This window comes from Ictalurus punctatus, chromosome 8, assembly GCF_001660625.3.
Source record: "Ictalurus punctatus breed USDA103 chromosome 8, Coco_2.0, whole genome shotgun sequence".
Classification (NCBI taxonomy): domain Eukaryota; kingdom Metazoa; phylum Chordata; class Actinopteri; order Siluriformes; family Ictaluridae; genus Ictalurus; species Ictalurus punctatus.
The window spans coordinates 12,897,497-12,915,243 of NC_030423.2; the positions used below are offsets into that span (position 1 = coordinate 12,897,497).

The 17,747-nt window shown below is 40.2% G+C and overlaps 1 protein-coding gene across 6 annotated transcripts in view; it reads right to left on the reverse strand.

Moving 5' to 3' along the window:
- Positions 1–13,791: 13,791 nt before the first annotated feature.
- mid2 (midline 2) overlaps positions 13,792–17,747 on the reverse strand; it is a 158,232-nt gene continuing 154,276 nt past the window's right edge. For all 6 annotated transcript variants that reach the window (XM_017474599.3, XM_017474598.3, XM_053682025.1 and 3 more), the window contains 2 exons: positions 17,474–17,681; positions 13,792–16,442 (listed from right to left, as the gene is read on the reverse strand). In XM_017474599.3, coding sequence (XP_017330088.1) covers positions 16,040–16,442; positions 17,474–17,681 — 611 coding nt within the window. In that variant the 3' untranslated portion in view covers positions 13,792–16,039. The remainder of the gene's footprint in view (positions 16,443–17,473; positions 17,682–17,747) is intronic.

The following is a 17,747-nucleotide window of genomic DNA, read 5'->3' on the forward strand; positions in this document are numbered from 1 at the left end:
AACAAAGAAATTATTTGTGTTTTTGAAGCGGATGAATCCTGCAACTTTTCTGCCAGTTACTTCAAGTGGTTTTATTGTCATTTCATCCATATACAGCTGGTAGAGTACACAGTGAAACGAAACAATGTTCCTCCAGCACCATGGCGCTACATAAAACAACACACTAACCACATGAGACGACACAGAACTAAATAAGATCTACACATTTCTACATCAAGTGCACGTGCAAATGTGTGCTAACAACACAGGACAGTACAATACTACTAAAACAGGATAATAGGCACAGTAAGTGACAGTGTAGTGCCGAACAACACAGAGTTTTAGTGTGGAAGTGGCCGATATAATGGGTAGAGCAAAAGATAGACACCAAGGAGTAACAATATAATTTAAATTTGGTATAAATGTGAACATAACATTCTATGACTTGGTATTAAGCAGATTAGCTTATACCAAAATGGACATAGCAGTTACTGTGGTAGCAGCCAGGTAAAGTGTATAATAGTGGCAATAAATTAAATACTATATTTTTATAATACAGTAGCAGCAAAAAATGCAACAGAGTCTATGCAGGAATGTGCAAATATTGCAATGGGAATGGGATGGTGTTCAGTTCAGAGAGTGTGCGTACACGTGTGTGACAGTCCAGTCTCTGAGTGTTGAGAAGTCTGATGGCTTGGGGGAAGAAGCTGTTACACAGTCTGGCCGTGAGGGCCCGAATGTTTCCGTACTTTTTTCCAGATGGCAGGAGGGTGAAGTGTGTGTGAGGGGTGTGTAGGGTCCTCCACAATGTTGGTGGCTTTGCAGATGCAGCATGTGGTGCAAATGTCTGTGATGGATGGAAGAGAGACCCCAATGATCTTCTCAGCTGTCTTCACTATCCACTGCAGGGTCTTGCAATCCAATGAGGTGCAATTTCCGAGCCAGACAGTGATGCAGCTGCTCAGTATGCTCTCAATAGTTCCTCTGTAGAACGTGGTGAGGATGGGGGGTGGGAGATGGGCTTTCTTCAGCCTTCACTGAATTGAATAAAACATGAAGTTAACAGTACTATTCTCCACGTTCTTGGCAGCCATGAAAGAAGTAGAGCTTCCCATGTACTAAATATTACTTTAACCCCTGAGCCTTACAGATGTAGATCAAATGTTTTGAAATAAAAACATACTGGAATTTGCGAGTATATTTATTGTGCAAACTTATTTTTAAGTACGTATATTTCAATTTTGGCATGCATACTTATTTTTTAAGTAGTATTCATTAAGTATGCAAAAGAGACTCTGCTGGGCTTTCTTGGTTATAGAGCTGGTGTTGAGGGACCAGGTGAGGTTCTCCGTCAGGTGAACACTAGGAATTTGATGCTCTTGACGTCCTCCATGGAGGAGCCATCGATGTTCAGCCGAGAGTGGTCACTCTGTGCTCTCTTGAAGTCAACAACCATTTCTTTTGTTTTGTCCACATTCAGAGGCAGGTTGTTGGCTCCACACCAGTCTGTTAGCCACTGCACCTCCTCTCTGTATGCTGATTCGTCGTTCTTGCTGATAAAACCCACCACAGTTGTGTCATTGGCAAACTTGATAATGTGATTTGAGCTGTGTGTTGCTGCACAATCATGAGTCAGCAGAGTGAACAGCAGTGGACTGAGCACACAGCCCCGAGGGGCCCCTGTGCTAAGCATGGTGGTGCTGGAGAAGTTGTTCCTGATCTGGAATGATTGAGGTCTCCCAGTCAAGAAGTCCAGGATCCAGTTGCAGATGGAGGTGTTCAGGTCCAGTAGGTTCAGCTTTCCAATCAGGTGCTGAGGAATGATTGTGTTGAATGCTGAACTGAAGTCTATGAACAGCATTCGAACGTAGGTGTCCTTCTTGTCCAGGTGGGTGAGGGCCAGATGTAGGGTGGTGGCGATGTCATCATCTGTTGAGCGGTTGGTGCGATACACGAACTGCAGCGGGTCCAGTGAGGTGGGCAGTAGGGTCTTGATGTGCCTTATGACGAGCCTCTCAAAGCACTTCATGATGATGGATGTGAGTGCAACGGGACAGTAGTCATTGAGGCAGGTCATGGGAGACTTCTTCGGCATGGAGACAATGGTGGTAGTCTTGAAGCATGTTGGAACTATGGCACCGCTCAGGAAGATGTTGAAGATGTCAGTGAAAACATCTGCTAGCTGGTCTGCACATCCTCTGAGTACTCTGCCAGGAATGTTGTCTGGTCCGGCAGCCTTCCGTGGGTTGACGCTGTGTAGAGTTTTCCTCACATCAGCCGTGGTTAGACACAGCACCTGGTTGTTGGGAGGAGGGGTGGTTTTCCTTGCTGCCACATCATTCTGTGCCTCAAACCAAGCATAGAAGTTGTTCAGTGCACCTGGAAGGGAGGCTTCACTGTCACAGGCGGGTGAAGTTGTCCTGTAGTTGCTGATTGCCTGAATGCCCTGCCACAAGTGCCGTGTGTCGCCGCTGTCCGTGAAGTGACTGTGGATTTTCTGGGCATGTGCATGCTTTGCCTCTCTGATGGCCCGGGACAGTTTGACCCTTGCTGTTCTTAGGGCCGCCTTGTCACCTGCCCTGAAGACGGCGTCTCGGGTCCTCAGTAGTGCTCACACGTCTGCAGTCATCCATGGCCTGTGGTTGGAGCATGTGGTGATGGTCTTGGAGACGGTGACATCAATGCACTTGCTGATGTATCTGGTCACTGAGGCCGTGTATTCCTCCAAGTTGGTGGAGTAGCTGTCAGTTGCAGCCTCCCTGAACATGTCCCAGTCAGTGTGTTCAAAACAGTCCAGAGCAGAGATGGCTCCTTCTGGCTGGGTTTTCACCTGCTTCAAAACCGGTTTGGAGCGTCTGACGAGTGGTCTGTATGCGGGAATTATCATAACAGAGATGTGGTCGGAGTAGCCGAGGTAGGGGTGGGGCTCTGCCCTATATGTGCCGGGGATGTTTGTATAAACAAGATCCAGCGTGTTCATCCCTCTCGTTGCAAAGTCCACATGTTGATGGAATTTAGGGAGCACTGATTTGAGATTCACATGGTTGAAATCTCCACCAATGATACAGTCCACTGGGGTATGTTTTCTGCAGTTCACGAATAGCCCCATACGGTTCACAGAGCGCCCCCTTAGCATTAGCTCTGGGAGGGAATGTATACTCCGTTTATAAGGACAGTGGTGAATTCCTGCAGTAAATAAAATGGTCTGCACCTAACAGTCACAAACTCCACCAGCGATGAGCAGTAACTAGAAACTAGCACAGAGATCTTGCACCATTCTGTGTTGATGTAAACACACAAGCCACCACCGCGAGCCTGACCGCACAGAGCTGCATTTCTGTCTGCACGAAACGAGGCAAGCCTGTCTAGCTGAATGGCGGCATCCGGAACTCGGTCGCTGAGCCACGTCTCCGTGAAAACAAAGATGCAACAGTCTCTAAACTCATGCCACGTTGCCTGCTGGAGTCGGCTGTAATCCAGTTTATTATTTATAGATGGGAAAGCCGGCCAGCTAGTAAAAACACTTTTACTCCCTGGATTGCCCAATTAAACAAATGGCATTCCTTTTCTTAAAAAAGCTTTAAAAAAGTTAGTGGTACTTTCACTAACTTAAAAAAAATAAATAAATCTTGGTCACAATTGTAACTGGTGGGACAGTGAAAGTCAGTAAGAAATTATCAGTTGCTCAATAAGACTCATTATAAAATTACAAACAATACAGAATCATTTTTTCCCCTAGCATGAACAATATTCGTTCAGTGTTCTGAAGATCGGAAAAGTCCAACTGCATTTGGACTAGACAGTGATTTCTGTCACTGTGAAATAACGTTACAAAGCATTCCTTTATTTTTTGATCTACAGTTAAATAAAAGTTCAACTGGAAAATGAAATGGTAGGCTATAAAAATGCACCCATTTCTGGAAATTGCTTGATCTAAATATTCTACATAACAAATAAAAATCACAAACATGACACTTGTGAATAAAACAATTTTATATATTAAATTAATATATTATATATAATATATTAGAATATAATATATAATATAGTTGTCTTGAATCTCTGCAGCTCATCAAAAATAAAAATGGGGCATCCATCAACTGAAAGCATGCTGTCAGAGATCTAATTTAAAGAAGCGTTTTTATATTTAGTCACTTCTGTTTTTGAATAAATAAGCATTATCAAGTCTGTTTTGATTTGAAGGTCAGAAGCTGTACTAAATGATGAATAACTTAAAAATCACAAAAATGACACTTGTAAATAAAATAATTTTATATATGCAATTTTTAGATCCTTAAAATCAAAAGACAGCTAAATAGTGAAAAAAACATAATAACTGATGGAATTATACGAATGAATGACAATAAATTGCTAATAGTCCATCGCCTGAATCTTTCTAATTGGCATGGGCCCCCAGTCAGTGTTGTTCACGTGGTATTCATTCAATGTTACCTCGATGAACTTTCTACAGTGAAAAAACCCCTGCTCATTTAAAAGACCATTAGTTAAGCTGAAGCACGAACCCTGATCACGGTCATAGCAACCCTGCATGTTACCACTGTACTAATTCAGCACATACATAGCAGGTTACATAAAACATGTTCCACCTGCACTCCCTAAGCCGGTTCTAATCACTGGCACCAATCAAACTCTTAATTCTAGTTTTATGGATTTGAAGGTGTGATAAATGTAGGGGTGTACTTACTTTTTCCATGTGACTGATCAGTTTTTTCTTAATTTCAACTGTGGAAATGACTACAAAATGTCAATTTTATGTGTCATTTGATAGCATGTATCACCTTTATTAATTGGCACTGTTTCAATGAGGATCAAATGTTTGCTTATCCAAATATGTCAAAAAAGCCAACAATTTCCATGGGGTATACTTATTTTTCCCATTACTGTATGTGTAATTCTGCAGTGAAGTCTCCAGTACAGTAGGAAAGATGGGAATTGTGAATGTTACAGTTATGAGTGGAACAGATGAAGCTAAAGTGGGTTTTTTACAGAGGTGTCAGTGACGTAGGAAATTGCTGAGAAAAGACAAGTCATCGCCGGTGGAATGTTGTCCTGAAAAAACCTCAAACACCTCCAACTAATACTATTAATGTAATTAGCTATGCAGCAAGTAAATAACATAAGGCCTCTTTGAATTAAGAACAGAGATTTAGAGGCTGTGGGGTTAGATGGTGAGAAACTTTGATTATATTTGTACTTTGGTGAAATGCCAACAGTGCACTTTTTATTGGGAGAAAGAGCATGTCACCTGCTCTACGTAAATGCCACACTGGCAGGCAGAATTGCTGAGTAACTTTTTGACATTTTCCGGACACAGATTAGGCCTAGACCCAAAGTAAGCATGAATTTGGAGAACTAGAAAAGCAGTTTAAATAAAAAAAATAGTTCTAAAATAAATGACTTAAAACACCATTGAGTTTTTATGGAGAAGATAGAAACTGGGGAGGGAACTTGAAATGTAATAAAGTGTCCCATCTATGGGGTTGGGGGTTCGTTTCCTGCCTCCACCTTGTGCGTGCAGATTTTGAATGTTCTCCCCATGCTTCGGGGGTTTCCTCCAGGTACTCCAGTTTCCTCCCCCAGTCCAAAGACATTCGTTGTAGGCTGACTGGCATTTCCGAATTGTCTGTAGTGTGAGAATGGGTGTGTGATTGTGCCCTGAGATGGGTTAACCCTGTATAGGATACGCAGTACAGAAAATAGGTGGATGGATCTGTGTCACAAGTAAATATTATCCATACATTCCCTGTGCAATTGAATTTGTGTGAAAAGCAATGCACAAACTGTACTTTCATCAGTGGGTTGCACACATGCCACACTGAAATGTACTCACTGCCCTAAGCCATGCTCAGAGGGTGTGGCTGTAATTGGAGATGGGAAGACAGGCCTGAAAGCCTTTCCAAGAAATGTAAAGGATATGCTTTATAGAGTTTCTTATTGGCTAACTTCATGGAACGACCTTTTTTTTTGAATTATTACCAAAATATGATGTTAATTTGACTAAATACCTACAGGCACTACACAGACAATACAACCCTTGTATTGCTGCTCACATTTTAAAAATACCACTATCAATAATAACTGAACTGTAGCTTTAAGTCCATTCAACTTCTTTTAACTGATATAAGATCATGAAACAGATCTCAGTCCTGATTAAAGGTGCTTTCAGGCAGAACTAATTAACTTGTTGGTTTACACCACATTAGGGGATGGGCCAACAAATGACATAACAAGCTGCTTCAGAGCTGCTCATTACTTGTGCAATTAGAAATGTAATTACGAGGAGCTCCTAGTCCAGACTGGGGGATGTGGGGAATTTGTAGCTAATGGTTCTTACATGTAGAAAATGTTAATTATGATGTCCTGACAGTAATATGTTTTATTTCGACAAAATTCAACAGGTAACATTTCATTTTTTATGTTTCATTCGCCGCACGTTCAAGCTTTGGATGCGTTTAAATAGATATTGTGAAAAGGTACTTTAAGAACATTTTTATTTTACATGCTTATCGTATTTAAACAGTTTTGATGCATCTAAAGATGCATTAGTATTAAAGATTGGTATTACACTGGATGTATAATTATGTGCAGGTGGCAAGGTTTAGAAGTTTGACTCTTCTGGGAGGCACTTTGAGATTGGGGCTATTATATATAAAGCTGCTCAGAATAATTTTTCTTTTTGTTCTTAAATCACACAAATTCTTAGAACTTCAGAAATTTGTCTCAAAATGTTAAAAACCCTCAAACATCTTGCAACTGAAAGAATATTGCATGGAAGAGTGGGCAAAAATTCCAGCACGACTGGTGGACAATTATGCAAAAGGCCTACAAGTAGTTATTTCTGCTAAAGGGGGCAATACTAGCTTCTGAGACCAAGGGTATACATACTTTTTTCACAAATGAATATCACATCTAATGATATTTCTGTTGATTAAAGCTAATTGAAAAAGCTAATTTTCCTTGTGGTTTTGTTCAAGTATATCAACATTATTAACAGGCACTGTTTCAAAGATGATCAAATGTTTGCTTGTCCAAATATGTCAAAAAAGCCAGCAATTTCCATGAGGTGTACTTATTTTTTTCACATGACTGTATGTGCTGTTATTATCAGGATTTTGCTGTGCTTGACCACTGCTTTCCATTTGAATGAGCTTCCTCAGTAACCGTTTGTTCCCCCTCAGGGACTAGATTTTTCTGGTATCCTTGAGCTACATTCTGTAGCTCAGATATTTTGCATCATTAGAGTTGCTTAAATGGGATCTTTCATGATTTGGTGAGAAATATGTTTGGGTGGTGGAAAAGTATGAGACATGACCCAAAAGCATCTATCTTGTGCCAAAACTGTCAGAGCGGACATCCCTGGAATAGTGTAATCGACTACAGGAGGCACACAACTATAACTCTGAAGCTCTGATAATTATATATCCCTTTACTCAAAGGTTTCACAGATGACTGTTCTTCCTGCACACTGAGGTTTCTCTACTTGGCCTGACAGATCCCTGCTGGATTAGTGTAACACAAGTGGATTGCAAGAAAGAACCAAGAAAGACCGTACTAGTTGCACCAGCAAGAGCAGACCAGCTTTACCAGTGCAGCCATGATGGTTGACCAGCGTAAACAAGCCTAGACCAGCACTGAATTTATAGTGGTTTAAACTGTCTGCATCGTTGTCTCACTGTCTGCATCCATGCTTAGCCTGTTTAACTTTGCTATTACTGACATTTCTTTGCCAAGGTGTTCCTTAAATATTTTATCAGCATGTTCGGTTGTAGGACCTTAGGGATTCTTGGGTCTTTATACAGAATGTTATGGTGTATGTGCTATATACATACACACAGACAAACCCATATGTGACTGCTTTCAGATAATTTTCCATCATTTTGTCCTTGGGCGTGGGCTAACTCTGAACACAAGATGGTTTATTAGTTCTTTGCATTGGTAACTAGTAGTCTGTGGTCAGTTTTGGTCCTAACTTTTGCTGTATGTATGTAAGACCTATTAGTAGGCAATGCTTCTGAGGAAAGGCATATTGGATACCACGTTTTGCCATCCAAGATTCCGTGACAACACATTCATATTTGGATGCATTTATCCTTTATCCTTGTAATGCTTTAATCACAGCACTTTCTATACCAGCTTTATATTTAAGCTTTTTGAATTCCTTGTCCTTTCTGAAGTCCATCTGAAAATATTGGAACAGCAAGGCCAATACTTTTGCTTTTTTTTCTAGACACTGAAGACATTTGGGTTTGAGACCAAAAGATAAACAGACGGTAGGAATTCCAGTTTTCATTTCCTGATATTTACATTTAGATGTGTTAAACGGATTAGAACGTGGCACGTTTTGTTTGAACCCACCCATTTTTCAAGTGATCAAAAAATATTGGAACATGTGACTGACAGGTGTTTCATGTTGCCCAGGTGTGCCCTGTAGACTCTTTGTTTAAACAATTAATAGCTCTGAATGTCTACTTTTGGTTTGAGCCGTGGGTTACATTTGTGGAGATATTTTGTTAAAAAGGATAAACCAACATGAAGCCCAGAGAACTGTCTATGGGAGAAAAGCAAGCAGAGAAAAGCAGAGAAATCAATCAGAACCACTGGGCTTAGACAATAAGGCAATTTGGCAAGAAAGAAACCACAGGCGTACTAATAACCAGACGTGGAACAGATCGACCAAGGAAAACAACAGATGATAACAGAAACATTGTGAGAGCTGTGAAGAAAAACCCAAAAACAAGTTTCCAACAACCTCCAAAAGGCAGGGGTAAAGGTATTTCAATCCACCATTTGAAGACTTCCAGAGCAGAAATATAGTGGACGTACTACAAGATGAGTAAACCATGCTTCAGCAGTAAAGCCTGGAAGGTTAGATTGGAATTCGTGAAGAAATAAAAATTAAAGCAAATACACAATGTATAGCAAAAATAAAAGAATTGGCCTTGTGGTCCCAATACTTTCTGAGAGGACTGTAAGTGTTTTTGTCTTCAAATCTGAAATGGATTGTTTGGCTGTCTTGGTTTGTTCTAGATTTCAACACATTACCACAACACTGTCTTCCATCACACTCTGGCCAGATCTGGGTCTGACACGATGTTGCCATGTAAACTAGTGTCAAATCTGAGGAAGACTGTTCAGTCAACTGCAGAAGTCCAGTGTTCATCTTTTTCCATGCTGTAGATACTTCTGAAAGATCACCCGAGCCATTGATGGGATGTCATCATCATCAACTTTCTTTCTTTCTTTCTTTCTTTATTTATAAATCTTTCAGACTTTCCTCTGACTGGAATCCTACATTTCCCCTTCTATCCTTTGCATCTCTTGTCTGTCACAAGTGTTTATCTATTTTCTAACATCTGATCAGACTACCCTTTCTCTACAGAATAACCTTTCTCTGTTTCATGACAATTCCTTAACGGTCTATGCCCAGGCCGACTTTGATCCATCTTATATACATCTCTTTTCTTGGGAAAACAAAAACGAGTGGTCACAGGTGGTAGTACTATTAACTACTGTACCACAATTAGCTATATACTACTGAAGGCTTCCTGAGTATCTAGCTACTATTAGGAAGAGAGTCTTCCTTTGCTTTGGCCACACAAGTCCAGTATAGTCAAGTATAGTATTTATCATTGCTTAAATTTTCTAGATTCTAGTTCTTTAAAGTTTCCCATCAACGCCAGTTTAGCTGGAGGTTTCAAATACTACTCTACACTTCAGGCTAATAGCTGGCTCCTGTCTTGTGCAACTTAGCTAGTTAATAATCCAATACATATAAACTGTTGCATGGTTTCATCCCATTGCAGTGTGCTGTTTCTAACATTAATGCATGTCAGAAAAAAAGGATGCACAAAATCATAGGAGCTCAGTCATAAATACGTGATGATACAACTGCTAGTTATGCTCATTAGAATGAACACTTGTGGAATTTTAAAATCCCATTCCACACCCTATCATCCACAAGAGCTATGCAGATTGACTACAGTGCTGCAGTAAGAATATAACACAGGCAGAGGGCTGAAATCCTGCAGAGCCATACACCATGGGGATTACAGTGATTTTGAACGTTTCAGCAGAGTGGCATTTCACCAGAGAACACTAAATCTGACTCGTGATAAAAAAAAAAAAAAAAAAGGATGGATCTACTGCACAATCAGAACATGCCTGATTATGGTAAAGCCTTAGGCCTGTAAAATTTATAGTTAGACTGCACTAAAAGTGCTGCAGAAGCTTTAAGCTAATGATTGCAGTTTATGCTGCTTTCATATGCTACTGGATTTATAGTAAATGATATTTACAGGTATATGATCAGCTCTTAAATACCAGTTGATGGTAACTGCATATATAAAAACGTGTTACATGCATTCTGTAACCTGAGACTATTTTCATGTATTTTTCTAACTTCACTTCCCTTGTACACACATCATGTCTTCATTATAAACTTCCAAGTAGGGATATAGCGTTTAAGAACAGCACAGGAAGGCTGCATTAGCATTATCTTTAACTGAGTGAGCAAAACAGCTTCACATGACACAACAGCTACAATATCTGCCTGCCAGTTCCTCCATTTTAATCATTCCCATTTCGTCTGGGAACATCTCAATTCAGAGCCTCTGCAGTTTCCACAGCAGTAATGGTGGAGTAATTAAAGAGGCTTGTGTGTCTCTCTAAAGAGCCTCGAATATGGGCCCATTTGTGTGCTTTTGCATTGTGGCTGATAAGCAGCATTATCGAGCAGCACCATAATCAAAGTGTCTACTGAGGGTGATGCAGCACACAGTGGTTCTCGGAGAAAGAATCACTGCTGAATAGATGCTGAAAGAAGGACGCATTAAAAAGCACCGTTTACAATGATGGCTGGTCATGGTATCAGATAATAGGGCTAAAAGTATCTATCAATAACTTGACAGTGAAACTTTTTGGGTTGAGCAATGCATTTTATGCCACAGCGTGGTTGAATGATCTAATCTGATTGGTCAGTAGGTGTGCATTATTTTTGTACAACCTCTGGCAAAAGTTTTGGAATCACCACACTTAGAGGATGCTCACCCAGCTTTTTTTTACTTCGTAGTAAATAAATAAAGGCCAGATATGAGACAAAACAATTTTTGTTTAATAGCTAAACATTCTGGCTTCATGGAACATACCTCAAACAAGTTCAATTAAATTAGTTTAATTAATGGCATGTTTTTTTCCAGATCAAGTTGAGGAAAAAAATATGGAATAACCTTGTAATTTGCATTCCTAAAACCAATACCAGCACAAATCTAAAAATGCAAATTAGTCTGCAGTTAAAAGAGAGTGCTTACAGACATTAACCGTGGGACTTTTTGGAAACAAGGAAACATGGCTCCAACAAGAGAGTCATCAGTTGAAACAATGGAAAGGATTATAAAACTGCTTCAAGAAGGAAATCCAACACGGAGTGTGGAAAAAGATGTTGGTTGAAGTCAGTCAGCTGTGTCTACAATTTGGTGCAAGTATAAACAAAATGGGAAGGTTGTAAAAGGAAAACATATGGGTAGACCAAGGAAGACAGCAAATGTAGGGATAGAAAACTCAAAGCAATATGCCTTGAAAATAGAAAATGCACAACAAAACAAATAAAAAAACAAAACGGCCGGAAACAGGAGTCAATGTTTGTGACAGAACTGTAAGAAATCGGCTGAATGGAATGGGATTTACGTATAGAAAAGCCGAATGAAAACCAGCACTAACACCTAAAAAGAAAACGAGGTTACAGTGGGGTAAAAAGAAGCAATCATGGAATGTGGATGATTGGATGAAAGTGATATTCAGAGATGAATCACGAATCTGCATTAGCCAAGGAAATGATGCTGGAACTTTTGTCCGGTGCTGTTCTAATGAAACATATAAAGATGACTGCCTGAAGAGAACAATCAAATTTCCCCACTCATTTATGATAGGTTGAATATCAGGTAAAGGACCAAGGTGAGGCCTCAACAGTCAATGCACAGGTATATACTGAAATTATGGACACTTTTCTCTTTCCAACAATAGAAAATAGGTTTGGCGATGATTAAGTTATTTTTCAGGATGATAATATATCTTGCCATAGGGCAGTGTTAAAGCTTTTCTTCAGGAAAGGCAGATCAAATCAACGACATGGCTAGCAAACAGTCCAGATCTCAATCCCATTGAAACTTTATGGTGGAAATTTAAAAACTGGTCCATGCCAAGGCTCCATCCTGCAAAGCTGATCTGTCAACCGCTACTTGAGAAAGTTGGAACCAGCCTGGTGGAGAATATTGTTTTTCATTACAGAAGTCCATGCCTCAAAGAATTCAGTCAGTCATAAAAGCATGAAGTGGAGCAACAAAGTACTAATTGTGATTTCTTTGTTGATTATTAATTAAAACAATTTAATTGAACTTGTTTGAGGTATGTTTCACAAAGGCAGAATGTTCAGCCATTAAACAAAAATGTTTTGTGTCATATCTGTGTTCAGAATGCAGCAGCACGCCTCGTCTTCAACCAGCCCACGAGAACCCATGTCACACCCCTCTTTATCTCCCTCCACTGGCTTCCTGTAGCCATCCGCATCAAATTCAAGGCCTTGACGCTCACGTACAAGACTTTGTCTGGAACAGTACCCTCCTACCTCAACTCTCTCCTGAAGGCTTATGTTCCCTCACGCAATCTGCGATCAATCAACGACTGACGCTTAGTAGTGCCTACTCAGCGTGGCTCAAGGTCCCTTTCCAGAACCTTCACACTAACTGTCCCTCAGTGGTGGAATGAACTTCCAACCTCAATCCGGACCGCAGAATCTGTCACTATCTTCTGTCATGACAAGGTGTCATCGATGGTATAACAGGAATGATGTGGGGCTATTACACAACTATAACATACACTTAAAGTCAAAACATGTAGTTAATTAATTTGTAATGCCTACTGGGTGCAGACAAAAACCTTACAGTTCTAATATCTGTCCTTTTGTGTAATTTGTACTTTGGACATTGTATACTGGGTCTATCTAATTTTAGATTCTCTTCTAAAGGCATTAAAAAAAAAAAAAAAAGGATAATAGACAAAATAATCCACTTTGTTCACATTCATTACACCAGGGACTTTATTTTACATACAATGCTGATGATAGGTTGCATGAATATATAGTCTGAGCTAGAAAGAAATCCGCCCAAACCTCACTTCTTCATACTGTTCTGTGTATGACTACTGGTGGTGCTGTTGTGCTTGGTTCCATAAAAATCCCCATTAAACCATGTGGATGCCATAAATGAAACATTACTTTGATGTCTTTCCATCTTTGAAAGACAGGGGGTCTTGACACTGCTAGTCCGTTTATGCCAGCCGCCCCTGACCTTGTATTTTCTAAATACATGGCAATGAAACATGAAGATAACAGTTCCTCGTATTTCCTGAATTTCTCCATTTCGATCAACATGTGTTATGGAAAAAAAAAGTCCTCAGCATAAAATTATGCATATCATCCACTGTGATCATCTGGCATTGGATTCCTCTTTCTCTTTACACCCTCTACGCATTGCATCTTAGTAAAACTCACCCTTTGGTTTTCTGGCCTAACTGTGCCCTGTGCCAGGAGAGCCAGCTGAAGAGCATGGGCAATGCCCCATCTCCTGACTGTGGGCACTCAGCACCCTGCCAGTGCAGCAGACTCCTCTCTAGCCTCTCATGCCTGTGGGGTTTTGTGAGCACACTTGCTTGGCATCATTAGTCTTCTCTTTCTGTGACACAATCTGGGTATAGAGAGAATACAAATGTAAGGGCAGGACAACAAAACACACCAACCTGGATGTTTGGGATCAGATTTTTTAATTGGGTTTCAGCTCACATAAATAACAATGTTCATATATATTTGTATATTATACAATTTCATATAATATATATATTTCCCCCTATGATTTACAGCCTTGTCTTGCTAAAATTGATAGATCGAAGGAAACAGAAACATGATAAACACACTAGTGTTTGATCATCTAATTAAAACCGAAATAACCATGAAACCTTGAGTAATCATCCCCCACCCCCCCCCCACTGTAGACGTAAAAGTAATCAGTGAACAATGGAAATGTAAATAGTTCATCAGTCTATGATTTTAAATGCAAAGAAATGCACAGCTAGTTGTAAACTTGATATGCAGTAAAGCAAAAATGTTCAGTGATCTCTATGCTGCACATTCTCCTTACAAAACAGTATACTGTAGAATATTAATAGGAAGCAGTTCAAAATTGGTCTGAAGGACCCAGTGACACACTCAAACAAACAACTCAAACCTGTCAGGTAGAGATGAACAGCCCCTGAATAAGACGTTTTGGAAAACCTTTGCTTATCTGTTACTCAACCTCAATGGCTTCTGAAATGTAATGGTCATTAGTATTAAAATCCCCAAAAAAAGTCAAATGGAAATGGAAGTGTTCAAAATGGACTGTCACAATCTACATATATTGCTTTTGTGTTTAGGGTCCACTATGACATCTTAACTACTCAGTTGACAATATATAGAATCAAGATATTGGACAGCTGAAAATTCGCAGCGCTTTCACAGAGAAAAAATTAATTCTTGCAACAACTGCCCATTTATTGTGCATGTATGTTTCCAATAGTATTAATAATAACCTCACAGAACACACAGGAAAGAATATTATGGTGTAACCTTACACAGTGGGAAAAAATGGATTGCATTAGCACTGCGATCAGAAGCATGCTCTGGGATTTTAGCACAAAAACATCGAAAAGCAAAATTGGCCATGGGAGATGGGAGAGCTGAGCAGCCACATGGACAGAAAAATAAACGAGAGAGAGAGACCCCACACATGACTATACAGTAGCAGCAGCAGGAGAGTGCCATCAGTAGTATGTCTGCTCTCTAGGCTGCACAGAGACAGCATAGCTCAGTTGGACGCCCATTTCTGTTTCGAGGAGGGGCTCAAGTACAACACACTATTGCCAATACACATTATCATGCTACACAGTATTTTATTTGCCTGCAAGTTAGAAATGATTGTCTAGGACATCATTCACTGATTCCTCCCTGAATATTGTACTGAGGAAAATCATATATGAGGCAAAAAAAAAGGTTTCTAATGCAGTGATGAGATGTGATTGTTGGAAAAGGGAAAGTAGACTTCCTTTCATGCAGAATGTCACAACCAATGAAAAACTGAGCTGAATAATGTTATAATTGGCCCCTCCTTTCTACTGTTTGAATCGATCTCTATGTGAAAGTGTACAATGTATTCCGTAAAGCCCTTTGGAGATTTAGTTCACCCACAATGCTTTTATGAGCTGGCTGATTTGGTGAGATGGATTCAGCTTTACAATAAAAGAAAATACTACATGGATCAGTAAAGATCCATGTCTATAAAAACAGCAGTGGGACTGTCATGCTTTTCCACAAAATACAGAACAAGAAACCAATAGAGTGGAACAAATCACAGAGGAAATACACATCATGCTATAAACGTCTAGACAAAAACACAAAGAAAATGTTCTCCTTGTTCTCCCTGAATGTGAAAGTGTGAGTTTGTTTCATCGGATATTATTAAATGTTAACCTCAGTAGAAACGCCATATCTATATCCCTTTTTCTATTAGAAGATAAATCCACTATATTATATTCAAACAATCTCCAGCCCTGTCCTAAGTCAAGTTTCTTTTTTTTTCCCTCTTTTTACACACAGGGGCACTCAAAAATGTTTAAAAAAAAAAAAAAAGTGCTTTTAAGGATAATAGTAAAACTGACAAAAGAAGCAAACCAACCTATTAGTTGTGAATAATTTACATACTTTCCCCACTCCATTAAAGATCTCATAATCCATCACTAGTAATCATGCAACACATCTCACACCCCTGACTGCAATGAGCAAGGAACACATTTGCACATCCTTCAATCCTAGCTCCTCCTCTTCTATCCACATCATCAACAATGTGAGTCAGTGGTGGGGCCAAAATAAAAGTGAGGAAGCAGAGTGGACAAAATTAGACCACCGGTCCTAGAGGAAAAGTTCCTGGATCGCTCTGGAACAGTTGGCATGAGTGTCTCAGTTGCAGCTCTTCATAGTCAGGCCATATGGAGACTCATGCTGCCGGCTGCTGCCGTCCTGCTGCTCGGGGCAGTCCACAAAGTCGGGCACAGGCAGGCCGGAGAGGATCATCAGTGATTTATTTGAGATCATAAAGGTAGGGGCGACAGGAAGCAGGAAGGAGATGTCGAATGTGTGCAGGTGCTGTGAGTTCATGGCATCATAGAAGGAGAGCGTGTTGTTGTCGTAGTCCAGTAGCACGCCGAGCCTCCGCAGCTGCAGTGACGCCTCCACCAGCATCTCCTTGCTGTTGTGCCGCACCAGAAAGTTATTGTTGCAGCGGGAGAACACCCATGATGACGAGTTCTTGCCGTTCCATTCGTTCTTCGGGGCCGACTTGTACGCCACACCCACAGTGTACCTGCAGCAAAAGATGCGGTTTGAATGCAATGGTTGCGGGTATAAAAAAAAACCAAAACATTGTGTTCATTTTGGCAGAATAAGAAGCCAACCCAACAATTGCTGCTATGTAGATCAAAATGTTTCAAAACAGATTTGTTTATAGACTAGGAACGGTTTCAGGTAGAAGTGGACAGCAAGGTCATCAGAACATGTTAGATAAATTCGTAAACGGATAATGGCAAAAAGAAACTAAGGCCAAATGCTATCAGTATTAACTGATCTTGCTTTTTCTACTTGGTAAAGTTACTGCACAGCTAACATGGGGAAAGCAATACTTTAAAGTTCATCTTAACTAAATAATCTGCATAAAAATGGCTTTAAAAAAAAGGATGATTCAGCAAACGTGTCTAAATTTAGCAATGTTTGAGACGTTAAAGCATAAATGTTTTGCAGGAGTATAAGACTCCTCTGTTATATTCAAACCTAGCTCATTTCAAGTCAAAGCTAGCTCATTTAACCAGTCGATTTAACAGCAGAAGAAACATCTCGTCTTTGAGCAGACGGGTAGATGGTTGTGTTCACCTGATGGTAAAATCGGATATATCACACAGACAAATCCAAAGCTGACATTTTCTTTTAGCTTTATTTTTGGCTTTGGGTGGAAAATGGATAAAAATGGATAGGAATGGTTGCTAAGCAGTGATTCTAGGATCAAGAAAAAAAAAGGAATTTTAGCTGCTTGAAATACATGCACACATACAACATGCACACTAGATAATGTGTATATCACGCATGGGGACTAATTTGTAGTAGGATGATTGAAAGATTTTTGACTGTGTGGAGCTTGCTGGGGTTATAAAATAGGGGTGAAGGGCAGATGTAGGGCTGGGTGATATTTTCTTTCTATAAACTGGGTTCGTAAAAGCGAGTCAGTCTCACTAACTTACACCAGTGTATAGCTGGTAAATCAGCAACAAAATGGCACTGGTGCAAGGCTAATAAGTGGCCCAGAGGAGCACTGTTCCTGTGCCATAGTGATTTTCTGCTCACCATGTGGACGCTCCTAACAACACCTCCCAGTAATGGCAGCCACTGTCGATAAATACGTTGCCAGCAGCGCCGTAGGAACCTGTACCACTGAATCGCTCTGGTGTGTGGCTCTTCTTTAAAGAGCTCTCATCCTTCTCCATGGTCAGGCAGTCGTTGGACAGGCGCAGCTTCTTATGAGCCGTCTTTGGATCCAGTTTAAAAGGCTGGCCTGTGGATGAGAAGACATGACTGAATCCAAAGAGACAGCAGGAACATGTGCTAGTCTAGGACAAGC